Raw genomic sequence first — 17,882 nt, forward strand, 5'->3', positions numbered from 1 at the left:
CTTCAATATATTTGTGAAACAATATTAAGTTATTAATTAGAACTTATTTATACTGCTCGGATAGGACTGAAGAGTCCCTTACCCTTAACCCCTAGCAGTAGGCAGGCTAATAATCAAATTCTTTTTGCGATCAAATAACTGATCAAATTCTTTTTGCGATCAAATAAGTGTTGAGATAATGGGACTAACTGTTGAGATAATGGGACTAACTGTCCTAATTCGACAGTCTAAATAAAGCACTAATACTAATACTAAAAAATGCTCAAACAAAATCAATAGTGTTTCTAATAACATTCCATACTTCGGCTGGAATTGAACCCACGCCCTCCTGATTACGAGGAGAGCGTCATTACGTCACCGAGGCAGTCTCGGTGATGTCACAATATTAGCGAAGTGCAAAAAAGTGGCTTTCAGGAACCTGGTGTGCACTGCACCACTCACCAGTCGGATGAAGTCTTATGTAATGCGAAAGAGTATCTGGGACTCCCGTGGATATCGATACAAGTTATATTGAATGTACAGATAGAAGTTGGAGGTCATTGACCCGGCACACAAGGTCATCAGAGTGGATTCCGAGAGAGAGCCAGGGGCAAGCAGGACTCACTATACACTTTATACCTAGCGCATACCTATACTGTGCTTTGAGATTTCGGTGCCAATGCTTTGTGTGAGACTGAGAGGAGGAGAGACATTTTTGTTGAGGGTGGTGGGGGAGGGGGTTCGAATCCTGGCGATGTAAAAAAAAAAATAATAAATAAAAATAATAATAATAAAATAAATATATTTCCTTTACTAAACGTCTGTATTATTTTTTGCGTGCTTTTTTTCCAAGGTCTCAAGTTGCTGGATTTTCTTGAAAGATGACTTCCACTCAACCTTATTATGAAAAATCCTGTAGGACTTTGTGTTTCAGGCTGTTCTCCTGAAGGAGCTCTTCTATCCAACCGCTGCGCTGTTGCTGTTTTGTTCGCTTTGACTTTTTTGATTTATCCCCAGGAATAGAACAGTTGCAGTTACTTGGGTGGTGTTTCAAAGTCATAGGAGCAGGAAAAATGAGGACCAACGGAATTTTTCTTTTTAGCCTACGACTTCTAGATCCCGAGATAAATCGATTTAATAGCGGTAAATCGTGAACTTTGACGTCAGGGCATACGGTCCCGTAGGCGATGACGTCACATCAAATGTCCCAAGCAAAGCTCCCTTGCAGGCAACACATTAATGTGTTTGTGTGCATACGTTTCTGCGCATGTCTTTCCGCTCCTCCGCAAGCGGGCTTGCATACTGGCGCTACCTAGCGAGGCAACTCCCTGAAGTCTGACGTCACACATCTTTGAACTCTTTCATTAGAACAGAAAATGAAAATTGAATTTTCGACCTTTTACAGTTATTTTTTCGAAGTTTTGACCTCAGATTTGGATTTTTCACTACTTTTTACGTAGGAATCGACCATTTTTAAATAATTTTTACCCATTTGCAACTGCTCCATTCTTGAATTTTGAATGTTCATGTTTTCTTTTTTCTCTCTCACTAAAAGTTGCTGGCTTCCTGTAATGAAGCCATTATAACCACCCTTAGTAGTGGCGTAATCCAGGCATTACATATAATGCCCTCAGGGTGGGTTTCACCAACCCTCTTTTTTTAGCTCCTAACAGCCTGTTGGATTAACAGCTCCTGTTAAGCCTATACAATTCAAATGGAACTTAACAGGTTGTTCGCTTAACAGGCTTTCTAGGAGCTGAAAAAATACTGGTGAAATTCACCGTCAGGGGCATATAAAAGTACTTCAGGGGCCTGCCGCGCAAGGTTTCATCTGGGGGCCCTCTGGAGGAATAGTGGGTTAATATCGATCTCATCTTGTGCTATCTTCACACTCATTGTTTTGTTCTAGGTTTTGGGAAGTTAGCCACGGGAGACGGTAAGCTTGCAGACCCAGAAGTGTTGCGTAGACTTACATCAAGCGTGTGCTAACTTCACACTCATTGTTTTGTTCTAGGTATTGGGGAAGTTAGCCACGGGAGACGGTAAGCTTGCAGACCCAGAAGTGTTGCGTAGACTTACATCAAGCGTGTGCTAACTTCACACTCATTTCAGTCTGCGCCCTGCTTTAGAGATATCAAAAATCGAAAAGATACCTCCCTCCAAAACCATACCTAAAAATCCGAATGAGCATAATTTAATAGGCTGAGGAAAATCGTGTGATGTTCACACCAGATTTTTCTTCGGAAGTTCTACAGTTCACTAAACAAAAAGACATCAAAAATCGAAAAGATACCTCCCTACAAAACCATACCAAAAAACCCAAATGAGCATAATTTAATAGGCTGAGGAAAATCGTGTGATGTTCACACCAGATTTTTCTTCGGAAGTTCTACAGTTCACTAAACGAAAACAAATTCTCAATATCCTTCCCTATTATGGGGGAATAATGCCCTTGAACTTTACTTGCAAGGTTCTATTGTATTCTGAATTTTGTTTCCTACTCTAGGTGAACATGCCTACGGATAGTTTCGAGTCGCCCCTGACACTGGCCGCGTGCGGCGGTCATGTAGACCTCGCCCTGTTACTCATCTTTTCTTTCCTATTCTAGGTGAACATGCCTACGGATAGTTTCGAGTCGCCCCTGACACTGGCCGCGTGCGGCGGTCATGTAGACCTCGCCCTGTTACTCATAGAGCGAGGCGCCAACATCGAGGAGGTGAATGATGAGGGGTACACGCCCCTCATTCTAGGTGAACATGCCCACGGATAGTTTCGAGTCGCCCCTGACACTGGCCGCATGCGGCGGTCATGTAGACCTCGCCCTGTTACTCATAGAGCGAGGCGCCAACATCGAGGAGGTGAATGATGAGGGGTACACGCCCCTCATGGAGGCGGCACGCGAGGGACATGAGGAAATGGTGTGCGTGCTCCTCCAGAAAGGTAAGAGACACTCTATTGTTATTGGGGTGAGGTACGTATAAGGTCAAACCAACTTTTAGGGCTATTTTCCCTTCAGGGTTTATACGCGACCTGGAAAACCTGGAAAAGTCATGGAACCTGAAAATCGGCCTAAAAGTCATGGAATAGTAATGGAAAATCGTGAAAATTTAAAGAAAACCTGGAAAAGTCATGGAGTTTGCCACCCGGTCAAAAATTTAAAATGGTCAAATTAAATATCAAGTTTTTCCGAAAAACGGCCTGCGCCCCCCCACATATTCCTTGACGTTCTGCATATTGCATATTTTATTTAAATGAAGGGGTAATCTTACTGATTTTGAAGTACCTCCGCCCCCTAGTTTTCTGGAAAACTCATGGAATAGTCATGGAATTTCATTCCGGAAAAAGCGTATAAACCCTGCCCTTACATGTCACTCCTAGGTGAATCCCAACTTTTAGGACTATTTTCCCTTCAGGGTTTATACGCGACCTGGAAAACCTGGAAAAGTCATGGAATCTGAAAATTGGCCAAAAAGTCATGGAATAGTCATGGAAAATTGTGAAAATTTAAAGAAAACCTGGAAAAGTCATGGACTTTGCCACCCGGTCAAAAATTTAAAATGTTCAAATTAAATGTCAAGTTTTCCCGAAAAACGGCCTGCGGCGCATTCCCCCCTCATATTCCTTGACGTTCTGCATATTGCATATTTTATTTAAACTAAGGGGTAATCTTGCTGATTTTTAAGTACCTCCGCCCCCTAATTTTCTGGAAAACTCATGGAATAGTCATGGAATTTCATTCCGGAAAAAGCGTATAAACCCTGCCCTTACATGTCACTCCTAGGTGATTGGTTAAAACAATTCCCCCACAAAAATACACTGGAAAGAAAATCAACTAAAAATCAATAAGAAAAGCTTTCTTTCTATTCTGAGACGATGTATTTTCTGAGCCAAGGTGCTTGGTTTTTATATTTAGTCAGTTTTCTTACCTTATTTTACGATTTATTTTTCTAATCTTTCAATGCAGTGCGTTTCGGCTAAGACTTAAAAGTCTCATTATGAAAAGTGTACTAACTTCACACTCATTGTTTTGTTCTAGGTATTGGGAAGTTAGCCACGGGAGACGGTAAGCTTGCAGACCCAGAAGTGTTGCGTAGATTTACATCAAGAGTGTGCTAACTTCACATTCATTGTTTTGTTCTAGGTATTGGGAAGTTAGCCACGGGAGACGGTAAGCTTGCAGACCCAGAAGTGTTGCGTAGACTTACATCAAGCGGCTATTTTCCCTTCAGGGTTTATACGCGACCTGGAAAACCTGGAAAAGTCATGGAATCTGAAAATCGGCCAAAAAGTCATGGAATAGTCATGGAAAATCTTGAAAATTTAAAGAAAACCTGGAAAAGTCATGGACTTTGCCACCCGGTCAAAAATTTAAAATGGTCAAATTGAATATCAAGTTTTTCCGAAAAACGGCCTGCGGCGCATTCCCCCCTCATATTCCTTGACGTTCTGCATATTGCATATTTTATTTAAATGAAGGGGTAATCTTCCTGATTTTGAAGTACCTCCGTCCCCTAATTTTCTGGAAAACTCATGGAATAGTCATGGAATTTCATTCCGGAAAAAGCGTATAAACCCTGCCCTTACATGTCACTCCTAGGTGATTGGGTAAAACAATTCCCCCACAAAAATACACTGGAAAGAAAATCAACTAAAAATCAATAAGAAAAGCTTCCTTTCTATTCTGAGACGATGTATTTTCTGATCCAAGGTGCTTGGTTTTTGTTTCTAAGAAGTCGGGTCCGTAGATTACATGATACATGGGTTTTTATATTTAATCAGTTTTCTTACCTTATTTTACGATTTATTTTTCTAATCTTTCAATGCAGTGCGTTTCGGCTAAGACTTAAAAGTCTCATTATGAAATAATCACAGTTTTTTGCTCATTTTTTTTTTCTGCATTCTCTGTAGACCTGAATAATGTCTCCCACCATACATTATTTCAGGGGGATATGAAATGCTATAGTAAATTCTCAACCTTGTTTCACTCGTTCTCTCAATTGTATTCTAAGAGAATTTATCTTGGTCGAGACACAGCCGAAATTATCTTTCCTATTATTTTAAATAATTCTCACTTGTTCTGACCATTATTTTTTGAAGTGGTTTGATAGAGTGAACTCTAACAACTGAGGTTTTTATCGTCCAGAAATTGAAGTTTGTATCAGTAAAGAGGTGCTCTGTTGAAATGATAGCACAATGGGTCATATAAGCTGACAATCAAAATAAGGCTAAAAACACAATAATGGGTCATATAAGCTGACAATCAAAATAAGGCTAAAAACACAACCCCGACCCAAAGTTGTAACTTTCGATAGAAATGAATAGCTCTCACCCCTACAGGGGATTTAGCTTAGCTAAAAACTGAATGCAGCTTAGAGCATAGTGCACAGACCTTTTAGCTCTCAGCTCTATGTGGTTTGATTTCTTCGCTTTTCTCTACCTTCTCGATGCTCTACGCGCTATGGTCTCCGCTCAATTCTATTTTTAGCCTAAAGGCTCGTTCTCACTTGTGAGTTTCATCCGATTTTTTCCCGAATGTCCTGTTGCCCAACAGGACGGCAATGTAATTTCAATGAGAGTGTATCCGCTTACGCACGACACGATTTTTTTCCGAACGACAAGTGTGAACGGCCTTGAAGCATCAGTTATACTTATTCCAGGTGCTAAGATCAACGCGCACACAGAAGAGACGCAGGAGACTGCGCTCACACTGGCATGTTGTGGCGGGTTCCTGGATGTTGCGGATTTTCTGCTGAAGAATGGCGCCAATATTGAACTGGGGGCTTCTACACCCCTCATGGAGGCGGCCCAAGAGGGACACTTGGAACTGGTCAGATATCTGCTGGACTCTGGGGCACAGGTAAGATTTCCAGGACAATTTTCTAGATTTAATTGAATCTGTAAGAAATAAAAATATTGTAAAAAAAGGAATTTTAATTGTGTTAAGTACAAATGCTTGTCACTAATGTCGTTCCCCGCTTCATACACTTGGCTAAATTTTATGACTTGACTTGGACTCGAACCACCAACCTTCAGATCCGAAGCCCACCGCGCTGACCCCTACACCACTGAGGTTGGTTTAGTTATGTGTGTTATGTGAAAAGGTTGACTCAATGATGACATTGAAACCCCTAAATCCTTATTCCGAATCTGAATTCTGTCTTGAGGATAGTTTCATATTCTGAGAGTTTCTGCACTCCACCGTCGTCACAGGATTTGTCCAGAGTGAAGATGGATCAAGGGTAGTAGGATTCGCCACATACATCTCTTCTATGTTGTCGAGGCAGTGTGGACGGGTCAGTCGACATCGATCGACGACCGGTCGACTATGTGTGGACACGCCTTTAAATTACCAATCAATCAAACACAGGAACAACCAATTATTTGTTAGGTTTATATTAGACATCCTATGTATTATCCCCCCCAGTACCCCCCCAGTACCCCCACCCAGAAAGCCAGCAGTTCCGAGAACGAATCTTACCCGTTGTGGATAAAATCAGCTCCGGGTGGGAATCGAACACGCGACCTAGCGCTCACAACGCAGACGAGCTCCCATCCTAGCTACTACCTAGGCTGGCAGAAAAAGAACAAGATGGATACTTCCTATGAAACTTCCAAAAAGCACCTTTGATTTTTTTTTTTTATCCATTTGATATACATTTTGGATTCTGTAAAATCAATGGTACTGGGCCTGGCGCACTTCCGTGCCCTCATATATCATGAAATTGACTCTTAAATAAATACCGTAAAAACTGATAATGAACTCTAATTTCCAGGAGATGCAAACCAAACACATCGACATCCTCGAGTTCAAGAAGAGAAAGCAGGAGGAGAGCAAAGCCGCCTTTTGCAGAGTACTTTTCTAATCTTCTGAATACTGACAAACCAAATGATCTCCTAGAGTTTTATCCAAGTGTGGCTCCTCAAGATAGCCCCCCACCGACGTTCCAAGAAATCAAGCAGATCATCAAAGATTTGAAAAGCCTCAGCATCGGGTAGTGCGGAGAACGCCAAGTCCAAACAAACACCGGCCTCCCCTGTTCAAAACAGACAGAAGCCACTCAGCATCGGGTAGTGCGGAGAACGCCAAGTCCAAACAAACACCGGCCTCCCCTGTTCAAAACAGACAGAAGCCACAACCAACACAGTCAGCACAGGTGAGGTTTTTTTGTGGATCCCTGAACTTCCTATAAAAGCTGCAGTAGCCAGCTTTCGTTTACTGACAGGACACGACTGTCTTGCTCAAAATCTTTTAAAATTCCATCCAAACAACACCCCTTTCTCCATATTTTGACTTGGAATTTCAATATTTTAGGTATTGGATTTTTTTTCAAGAGGTTTGATAGAGGTAAATGTAACGGCTAAGGTTTTATCGTCCCGAAATCGAAGAGAGAAGGAAGACAGGATAGAAAAAAGTCAGGCGTTCCGAGAACGAACATTATCCGTTCAGGATAAAATGCGCCCTGGGCGGAAATCGAACCCGCGACCCTAGCGCTTACAAGGAAGATGCGCTATCAACCAAGCTAACTAGGTTGACATTTTATTAGCTTTTTTTTCTATCGATTAGCTATCGATTAGGTGCTTTAGCTCTTATTATTATGGTAAGGTCGTTCGTACCGGAATTTTATTAGTTTACCTATTCAAAAATTTGGCGTAGATTGTAAATGTGTGTACTGATTTTTATACGGTGAATTTATATTTTCAGGGTAGCGAATCAACACCGACCGTGTCCAGCAAACAAGCGGTGAAGACCACCTTCCCTCCTGTGTCAACTGAACCTAGTGGTAAACCTAGTGATCCACCCAATAGTGGAAAGACAAAGGAACCACCCAATAGTGGTGGTAAAGCAAAAGAACCACCAAATAGCGGTGGGAAAACCAAGGAACCTCCCAACAAAGAAAAAGAACCGCTGAAAAGTGGTGGTAAAACCAGTGAGCCACCTAATAAGGAACCTTCTAGTAAAGAAAATGACCCATCCGTTAGTGGTGGTAAGGCAAAAGACCCGTCTAAAAAAGAGAATGAAGCTTCCAATGGTGGTAAACCCAAGGAACTAGCCAGCAAGGAAAATGAATCGTCTAATGGTGGCAAAACAAAGGAACCCAGTAAAGACAGTGAAAGTGTTGGTAAAGCCAAGGAAGTAGCCAATGAGGAAAGTGAAACATCGAATAGTGGCGCTAAAACGAATGAAACACCAAACGAAACACCGAGTGTTAAGGCAAATGAAACATCTAGTAGCAGTGGTAAAGCGAGTGAAGGACCTAAAGCGAGTAAGAAGCAAAAGCAGGGTGTCTACCAGACTGGAAAACCGGGAAAACCGGGAAAAGTCAGGGAATTTCATGGAGACTGGAAAAGTCAGGGAAGGCAGTGTCAGTAGTAACTCCTACTCCTACACCTAGTAATACCGTGCAACAAACAACAGGTGAGCTACACTTTCTTACTTTTTTGCTTCCAAAAAAGTTGTTCCCTTTATTCGCAATAAATGTTATTTTTCTTACGAGCTATTATAATTAATCAATTTCCCCTATTGATTTTAAGTTGTTTTACCAAGCGTTGTGTACACCCTTGAAAGTTGCTAACTTTTTAATATTATAATGAAAATTTTTTTTGTTCCTTTTCTTCAGATGATCAAAGTAGTGTGGTGAATGTCGCTACGGATTCCACCCTGAGTCACGTGACATCTACCCCTAGCACATCAGCCGCTACCACAACACAAACCACAAGCCCCCCTGTTGTCTCTGCAGCGTCCCAAAACACGTCATCAGCGACCCAAAGTAGCACTGCAGCCACCCAAAACGCCTCGCCAGCGACTCAAAGTAGCAACGTAGCGACCCAAAACACCCCCGTGACGAATCTAAACAACGCCGTAGCCACTCTGAAGACGGCGGTCGCCACTTTGAATCGACATTGCCGCTAGAACAGGGCTGAAGATAGCTTTCAATAAAACTGAGTTCATTACCAACATCAAGGATTCACCTAACTACATCAAAATACTTTGAATGGTGTTGTAGCGACTCAAAACCCTGCGAGTCCGAACAAGTCTGTCGCCCAAAATAGCCCGACCGTTCCAATGAACCCTGGCCCCACGAGTGTGTCCGCTGTGTCAAGTCAACCCGGTGTTGCGGGTCCTAACCAGACCGCGACATCTACAGTGAACACGACTAAAGTGTCTAGGAAGGGACTGACTAGTTCTGAAGTACAACAGGTATGTAATACTCATTGTTGATTGGTATAAACTTAAATCATAGGGACTGACTAGTTCTGAAGTACAACAGATATGTAATACTCATTGTTGATTGGTATAAACTTAAACCATAGGGACTGACTAGTTCTGAAGTACAACAGGTATGTAATACTCATTGTTGATTGGTATAAACTTAAACCATAGGGACTGACTAGTTCTGAAGTACAACAGGTATGTAATACTCATTGTTGATTGGTATAAACTTAAACCATAGGGACTGACTAGTTCTGAAGTACAACAGGTATGTAATACTCATTGTTGATTGGTATAAACTTAAACCATAGGGACTGACTAGTTCTGAAGTACAACAGGTATGTAATACTCATTGTTGATTGGTATAAACTTAAACCATAGGGACTGACTAGTTCTGAAGTACAACAGGTATGTAATACTCATTGTTGATTGGTATAAACTTAAATCATAGGGACTGACTAGTTCTGAAGTACAACAGGTATGTAATACTCATTGTTGATTGGTATAAACTTGAACCATAGGGACTGACTAGTTCTGAAGTACAACAGGTATGTAATACTCATTGTTGATTGGTATAAACTTAAATCATAGGGACTGACTAGTTCTGAAGTACAACAGGTATGTAATACTCATTGTTGATTGGTATAAACTTAAATCATAGGGACTGACTAGTTCTGAAGTACAACAGGTATGTAATACTCATTGTTGATTGGTATAAACTTAAATCATAGGGACTGACTAGTTCTGAAGTACAACAGGTATGTAATACTCATTGTTGATTGGTATAAACTTAAATCATAGGGACTGACTAGTTCTGAAGTACAACAGGTATGTAATACTCATTGTTGATTGGTATAAACTTAAATCATAGGGACTGACTAGTTCTGAAGTACAACAGGTATGTAATACTCATTGTTGATTGGTATAAACTTGAACCATAGGGACTGACTAGTTCTGAAGTACAACAGGTATGTAATACTCATTGTTGATTGGTATAAACTTAAATCATAGGGACTGACTAGTTCTGAAGTACAACAGGTATGTAATACTCATTGTTGATTGGTATAAACTTAAATCATAGGGACTGACTAGTTCTGAAGTACAACAGGTATGTAATACTCATTGTTGATTGGTATAAACTTAAATCATAGGGACTGACTAGTTCTGAAGTACAACAGGTATGTAATACTCATTGTTGATTGGTATAAACTTAAATCATAGGGACTGACTAGTTCTGAAGTACAACAGGTATGTAATACTCACTGTTGATTGGTATAAACTTGAACCATAGGGACTGACTAGTTCTGAAGTACAACAGGTATGTACTACTCATTGTTGATTGGTATAAACTTAAACCATAGGGACTGACTAGTTCTGAAGTACAACAGGTATGTAATACTCATTGTTGATTGGTATAAACTTAAACCATCCTTTAATCCTGTTTGTCCCTACATCTAAGTCTCAAAGTAGGGTTTTTGTGTATGTATGTATTACTCATACCTATACATGTATTCTTCTTCGCCTTTTCCAGTGTTCAGACGGGGTCGGCGTTTTTTGTCAGCCTCTCAATCAGCCTTGACTAGGGTTATTGCTTTGGGCTGACTTTTGGTTTTGGCTACAAAATTTTTACGAGTTCATGTCTTTCGCACTCCACCTTTTCCTATTTCTTTAGCAAGGGAAATTTCAGGCTGGTATCTTCCCTGTTCAAAGTCCCTCAGCCAGATTAAACTGGTCTACTCCCTGTTTAAAGACCCCAGCCAGACTCAGTTGGTCTACTCCCTGTTTAAGATCCCCCAGCCAGACTAAGCTGGTCTACTCCCTGTTTAAGATCCCCCAGCCAGAATAAGCTGGTCTACTCCCTGTTTAAGATCCCCCAGCCAGACTCGGTTGGTCTACTCCCTGTTTAAGATCCCCCAGCCAGACTCAGTTGGTCTACTCCCTGTTTAAACTCCCCCAGCCAGACTCAGTTGGTCTACTCCCTGTTTAAACTCCCCCAGTCTCTTCTCTAATCTGTCTTCTATGTAGTAATGCACGACGAGACGAGAAATGAATTTTCGTTTCGTCTCGAAATGATTGATTGATTGAATATAACCATTTATTTAAAAAACGATCTCCTAAGCTAATGCTTAACTTATAGAGAGATCGCTCTCATCTCATAAGTTAGTAATCTTGCCTATCTATTTTTTTTTCCTTTTTTTACATAATGAACATTACTTATTTACTTAGGTATCACATATTAGTAGAACCTACATTGGTAATTACCTACATAATTTACACAAACTTTTCGTTTCGTCTCGAAATGAATTTTGTTTCGTCTCAAAATTAATTTTTGTTTCGTCTCAAAATTATTTTTTGTTTCGTCTCGAAATGAATTTTGTTTCGTCTCAAAATTAATTTTTGTTTCGTCTCGAAAGACGACAATTTTTTTTTGTCTCGTCTCTTGGGACGAGCAGTGGATTTTGTCTCGTCTCTTGGGACGAGAAATAAATTTGGTTTCGTCTCGAAATTTACGAGACGACACATGATCATTTCTCGTCTCGTCTGCATCACTCCTTCTATTTCCCTATGTGTAGAGCCGTGTTTTTTCTTGTGGCCTTTTTTTTTCTCGTAGAGACGTATTTTTCTTGCCACAATATTTCTACGGTTTCCCCTGTTCTGAAGCATTTTTTTTCTTTTAGTTCTTCCCTCTTTTGAAAAATGCGGCTTTATTAGCTCAGTAGAAATTTAAAATCTAATTTAAAAATTTTCCATTCGTTTTACCTCTGATTATTTCATTATGTTTTAGGGTCTTGGTCTCTCCTTCTATTCTCTAACTTTCATCTTCTTTAATCTGTCTTCAATTCTTCATTGAATTTAAATACATCTCTAGATTGCTCGTCGACTGTCGAGAAAAAAAAACTAGTTACTTTTTTGTAATATAATTTTTATAAAGGTTGTAATAAAATAAATAATGAACGTTGGTAAAATCACAAAAGGAAGAAAGCAAAGGGGCTAATAAATGGACAGGATGTGTGTAAATAAGATGTCTCTGAGAGGATATTTTATAGGTCTAGAATTCTAGATGGATTGAGATTAATCAGGGCCGGATTAGCTCCCCGCGGGGCCCGGGGCAGTTTCAAAGGCGCGGGGCCCCCAGGACCTACCCTCCTCCCTACTAGAAAACACTTCTATACCTACCTAATTCATTTGTATCAATCATTACCTACGGATTACGAGTTTTGTTATTAAAATGTATTTTGCCGTTTCAGTTCTTTACACATTGAAGTTTTAATGTTTGTGAGCACATCTTTCATGCAAAATATCATGCAACATTCTTTTTTTTTAGCACTCAATCACCGAGATCTGGAGTCACTCAAGGTAAGCATTACACCATGTCCACTAATATGTAGTGGATGAGTGTCCACCAACACCTCCACTACCTCCACTCAACTACTTAGGAGTGGACGCGAGCAGCACTCAATCACCGAGATCTGGAGTCACTCAAGGTAAGCATTACACCATGTCCACTAATATGTAGTGGATGAGTGTCCACCAACACCTCCACTACCTCCACTCAACTACTTAGGAGTGGACGCGAGCAGCACTCAATCACCGAGATCTGGAGTCACTCAAGGTAAGCATTACACCATGTCCACTAATATGTAGTGGATGAGTGTCCACCAACACCTCCACTACCTCCACTCAACTACTTAGGAGTGGACGCGAGCAGCACTCAATCACCGAGATCTGGAGTCACTCAAGGTAAGCATTACACCATGTCCACTAATATGTAGTGGATGAGTGTCCACCAACACCTCCACTACCTCCACTCAACTACTTAGGAGTGGACGCGAGCAGCACTCAATCACCGAGATCTGGAGTCACTCAAGGTAAGCATTACACCATGTCCACTAATATGTAGTGGATGAGTGTCCACCAACACCTCCACTACCTCCACTCAACTACTTAGGAGTGGACGCGAGCAGCACTCAATCACCGAGATCTGGAGTCACTCAAGGTAAGCATTACACCATGTCCACTAATATGTAGTGGATGAGTGTCCACCAACACCTCCACTACCTCCACTCAACTACTTAGGAGTGGACGCGAGCAGCACTCAATCACCGAGATCTGGAGTCACTCAAGGTAAGCATTACACCATGTCCACTAATATGTAGTGGATGAGTGTCCACCAACACCTCCACTACCTCCACTCAACTACTTAGGAGTGGACGCGAGCAGCACTCAATCACCGAGATCTGGAGTCACTCAAGGTAAGCATTACACCATGTCCACTAATATGTAGTGGATGAGTGTCCACCAACACCTCCACTACCTCCACTCAACTACTTAGGAGTGGACGCGAGCAGCACTCAATCACCGAGATCTGGAGTCACTCAAGGTAAGCATTATCTCATGTCCACTAATATGTAGTGGATGAGTGTCCACCAACACCTCCACTACCTCCACTCAACTACTTAGGAGTGGACGCGAGCAGCACTCAATCACCGAGATCTGGAGTCACTCAAGGTAAGCATTACACCATGTCCACTAATATGTAGTGGATGAGTGTCCACTAACACAATATAGCTGAAAACCGCCAAAAAGTTTCATGTCGCATCCTTGTCACTTTTGTGAACTCTATACCAAATTTCAAGTCTCTAGGATTGACTATGCATTTAATTTTCTCTTGCTTTAAGAATTTTTATCTTTTTTTTTTTTCTTTCTAATTTCCAGTTCACAATTTTACATTTTTAACCGACAAATTTCAAACGATTTTTTTTTGCATGATTCATTCTTAGGTATACTAATGGGCGTGAATCATTCATGGGTCTATTAATGTGCCCCATTTCTCTCTGTGTCTCAGGTTGTCTCGCAACAAAAACAACTGGTGCTCAACAGTTCGAGTGGCGTGGTGGTGCCCGAGGCCCCCGACCGTAAAAAGAAAAATGTTGGTAAGAAGAAGAAAACGCTGAAGTTCAACATCAATGCTTTGAAATCTGGCGACAACTCCTACACTGAAACACTGCAGAAGAAAATCAAGAACGGAACATGGATCAACCTTAGAGACTCCGTTGTGGAAGCCGCCTCTGAAACTATTCCGTCTGAAGTTCAACATCAATGCTTTGAAATCTGGCGACAACTCCTATACTGAAACACTGCAGAAGAAAATCAAGAACGGAACATGGATCAACCTTAGAGACTCCGTTGTGGAAGCCGCCTCTGAAACTATTCCGTTGAAGAAAATTATCAAACACCCTTGGTGGACTGAAGAATGCAACATGGCAATAGAGAACCGTAGAAAAGCCTGGCTACAATGGAATAACAAGAAAAACGCTGCCAACCTAGAGAACTTCCTGAATGTTAGAAAAGCTACGTGCAAATTGCTAAAACAGACGAAGAGAAACTTCAACAAATCTCAAATATTACAGATTGAAGAAAACTTTCAAAAACATAAAACCAGGGACTTTTATCAAACTTTCAAGCATCAACTCGCCAAATATATTGCTCCAACATTACATATTAAAAGTCTTGATGGTAAACTTAACCTAAACAACAGAACTTGTACTGAAGCATTTGCAGAGTACTTTTCTAATCTTCTGAATACTGACAAACCAAATGAACTCCTAGAGTTTTATCCAAGTGTGGCTCCTCAAGATAGCCCCCCACCGACGTTCCAAGAAATCAAGCAGATCATCAAAGATTTGAAAAACAACAAGGCATCTGGTGAAGATGGTATAGTAGCTGAGTTGTGGAAGTTTGCTGACAACTATTCAATCCTCTGTCTACAGAAAGTAATAGAAGAGATCTGGACCACTGAGAAATTACCCGAAGATTGGTCAACAGCAATCATTCACCCTATCCACAAAAAAGGAGACAAGTCCGATCCTAATAACTATCGAGGAATCTCCTTACTGTCAGTATCCTATAAAATCTTCTCCAGAGCACTGTTAAACCGAGCGGAACCTGTTATGGATCGTCAGCTGGGGGAATATCAGGCAGGCTTCAGAAAGGCAAGGTCGTGTGCTGAACAAATCCACAATATCAAGTCACTGATTTCATATACAACAGTAAGATCAAACCCTCTAGTAGTAACATTTGTAGATTTTCAAAAAGCCTACGACTGTATCGACAGAGTAACAATCATTAACACCCTAAGTGAATTCGGCCTCGATAGAAAAACTTGCAATTTGATTAATGCAACCTTGGTAAACACGACATCAAAGGTGAAGTTCAGAGGGGAGCTATCTGAAGCCTTTTCTATCAAAACAGGAGTAAGGCAAGGTGATTTGAGTTCTCCGATGCTCTTTAATAGCGTACTCGAGAAGATTATAAGAGAATGGCTTAGATCACTACCTGACGGATATGGTATTAGAATGGGATATAAGAAAGAAAATCTCAACCTGACATGCTTAGCTTTTGCAGACGATATTGCGCTGTTCGCTAAAGACTTCGAGGAAGCAGAAGACCAACTCACTAAACTACTTGACATTGCCGCTAGAACAGGGCTGAAGATAGCTTTCAATAAAACTGAGTTCATTACCAACATCAAGGATTCACCTAACTACATCAAAATCGGTAACCAGAAGATTAGACAAGTATCCAAGTTCAAATATCTAGGAGAATGGATTACTCCAAACAACTCGGAGTCAGAAGCTATAGAGAGCAGATGCAACAAATTAGAAGGTGCTTTCCACACGTGCAAACAGTTGTATAAAAGCAGAAGCCTCTCTCGTAATCTGAAACTTTGTCACTATAACACCGTGATCAGACCGTCAGCTTTATATGCAGCCGAAACCTTACCAAAACTTACCCAATGATGTTATTATTTAATTTTTCACTCGGAAATGATCGGAACTTACCAAAGCTTACCCAATGATGTTATTATGGTATTTTTCACTCGGAAATGTTCGGAACTTACCAAAACTTACCCAATGATGTTATTATTTAATTTTTCACTCGGAAATGATCGGAACTTACCAAAGCTTACCCAATGATGTTATTATGGTATTTTTCACTCGGAAATGTTCGGAACTTACCAAAACTTACCCAATGATGTTATTATTTAATTTTTCACTCGGAAATGATCGGAACTTACCAAAGCTTACCCAATGATGTTATTATGGTATTTTTCACTCGGAAATGTTCGGAACTTACCAAAACTTACCCAATGATGTTATTATTTAATTTTTCACTCGGAAATGATCGGAACTTACCAAAGCTTACCCAATGATGTTATTATGGTATTTTTCACTCGGAAATGTTCGGAACTTACCAAAACTTACCCAATGATGTTATTATTTAATTTTTCACTCGGAAATGATCGGAACTTACCAAAGCTTACCCAATGATGTTATTATGGTATTTTTCACTCGGAAATGTTCGGAACTTACCAAAACTTACCCAATGATGTTATTATTTAATTTTTCACTCGGAAATGATCGGAACTTACCAAAGCTTACCCAATGATGTTATTATGGTATTTTTCACTCGGAAATGTTCGGAACTTACCAAAACTTACCCAATGATGTTATTATTTAATTTTTCACTCGGAAATGATCGGAACTTACCAAAGCTTACCCAATGATGTTATTATGGTATTTTTCACTCGGAAATGTTCGGAACTTACCAAAACTTACCCAATGATGTTATTATTTAATTTTTCACTCGGAAATGATCGGAACTTACCAAAGCTTACCCAATGATGTTATTATGGTATTTTTCACTCGGAAATGTTCGGAACTTACCAAAACTTACCCAATGATGTTATTATTTAATTTTTCACTCGGAAATGATCGGAACTTACCAAAGCTTACCCAATGATGTTATTATGGTATTTTTCACTCGGAAATGTTCGGAACTTACCAAAACTTACCCAATGATGTTATTATTTAATTTTTCACTCGGAAATGATCGGAACTTACCAAAGCTTACCCAATGATGTTATTATGGTATTTTTCACTCGGAAATGTTCGGAACTTACCAAAACTTACCCAATGATGTTATTATTTAATTTTTCACTCGGAAATGATCGGAACTTACCAAAGCTTACCCAATGATGTTATTATGGTATTTTTCACTCGGAAATGTTCGGAACTTACCAAAACTTACCCAATGATGTTATTATTTAATTTTTCACTCGGAAATGATCGGAACTTACCAAAGCTTACCCAATGATGTTATTATGGTATTTTTCACTCGGAAATGTTCGGAACTTACCAAAACTTACCCAATGATGTTATTATTTAATTTTTCACTCGGAAATGATCGGAACTTACCAAAGCTTACCCAATGATGTTATTATGGTATTTTTCACTCGGAAATGTTCGGAACTTACCAAAACTTACCCAATGATGTTATTATTTAATTTTTCACTCGGAAATGATCGGAACTTACCAAAGCTTACCCAATGATGTTATTATGGTATTTTTCACTCGGAAATGTTCGGAACTTACCAAAACTTACCCAATGATGTTATTATTTAATTTTTCACTCGGAAATGATCGGAACTTACCAAAGCTTACCCAATGATGTTATTATGGTATTTTTCACTCGGAAATGTTCGGAACTTACCAAAACTTACCCAATGATGTTATTATTTAATTTTTCACTCGGAAATGATCGGAACTTACCAAAGCTTACCCAATGATGTTATTATGGTATTTTTCACTCGGAAATGTTCGGAACTTACCAAAACTTACCCAATGATGTT

The 17,882-nt window shown here is 40.1% G+C and overlaps 2 protein-coding genes across 2 annotated transcripts in view; both read left to right on the forward strand.

The window, feature by feature from the left end:
* Positions 1-6,222, forward strand: part of LOC113471825 (ankyrin repeat domain-containing protein 17-like) — a gene marked incomplete at its 5' end in the record, with an annotated part of 8,075 nt that extends 1,853 nt beyond the window's left edge. The window contains 6 exons of the mRNA XM_026831258.1: positions 1,889-1,959; positions 2,486-2,545; positions 2,588-2,709; positions 2,852-2,919; positions 5,637-5,836; positions 6,190-6,222. Coding sequence (XP_026687059.1) covers positions 1,889-1,959; positions 2,486-2,545; positions 2,588-2,709; positions 2,852-2,919; positions 5,637-5,836; positions 6,190-6,222 — 554 coding nt within the window. The remainder of the gene's footprint in view (positions 1-1,888; positions 1,960-2,485; positions 2,546-2,587; positions 2,710-2,851; positions 2,920-5,636; positions 5,837-6,189) is intronic.
* A 433-nt stretch (positions 6,223-6,655) lies between these two features.
* Positions 6,656-15,971, forward strand: LOC113471826 (the record flags this gene model as incomplete). The annotated part of the gene is given in 9 exon segments (XM_026831259.1): positions 6,656-6,680; positions 6,753-6,821; positions 7,033-7,133; positions 7,682-8,259; positions 8,334-8,395; positions 8,598-8,868; positions 8,968-9,178; positions 14,037-14,153; positions 14,287-15,971. Coding segments are annotated over 9 exon segments (3,119 nt in total), but the record flags the coding sequence as incomplete, so codon positions are not given.
* Positions 15,972-17,882: the final 1,911 nt, after the last annotated feature.

Source organism: Diaphorina citri, unplaced genomic scaffold, assembly GCF_000475195.1.
Source record: "Diaphorina citri unplaced genomic scaffold, Diaci psyllid genome assembly version 1.1 scaffold3077, whole genome shotgun sequence".
NCBI lineage: Eukaryota > Metazoa > Arthropoda > Insecta > Hemiptera > Psyllidae > Diaphorina > Diaphorina citri.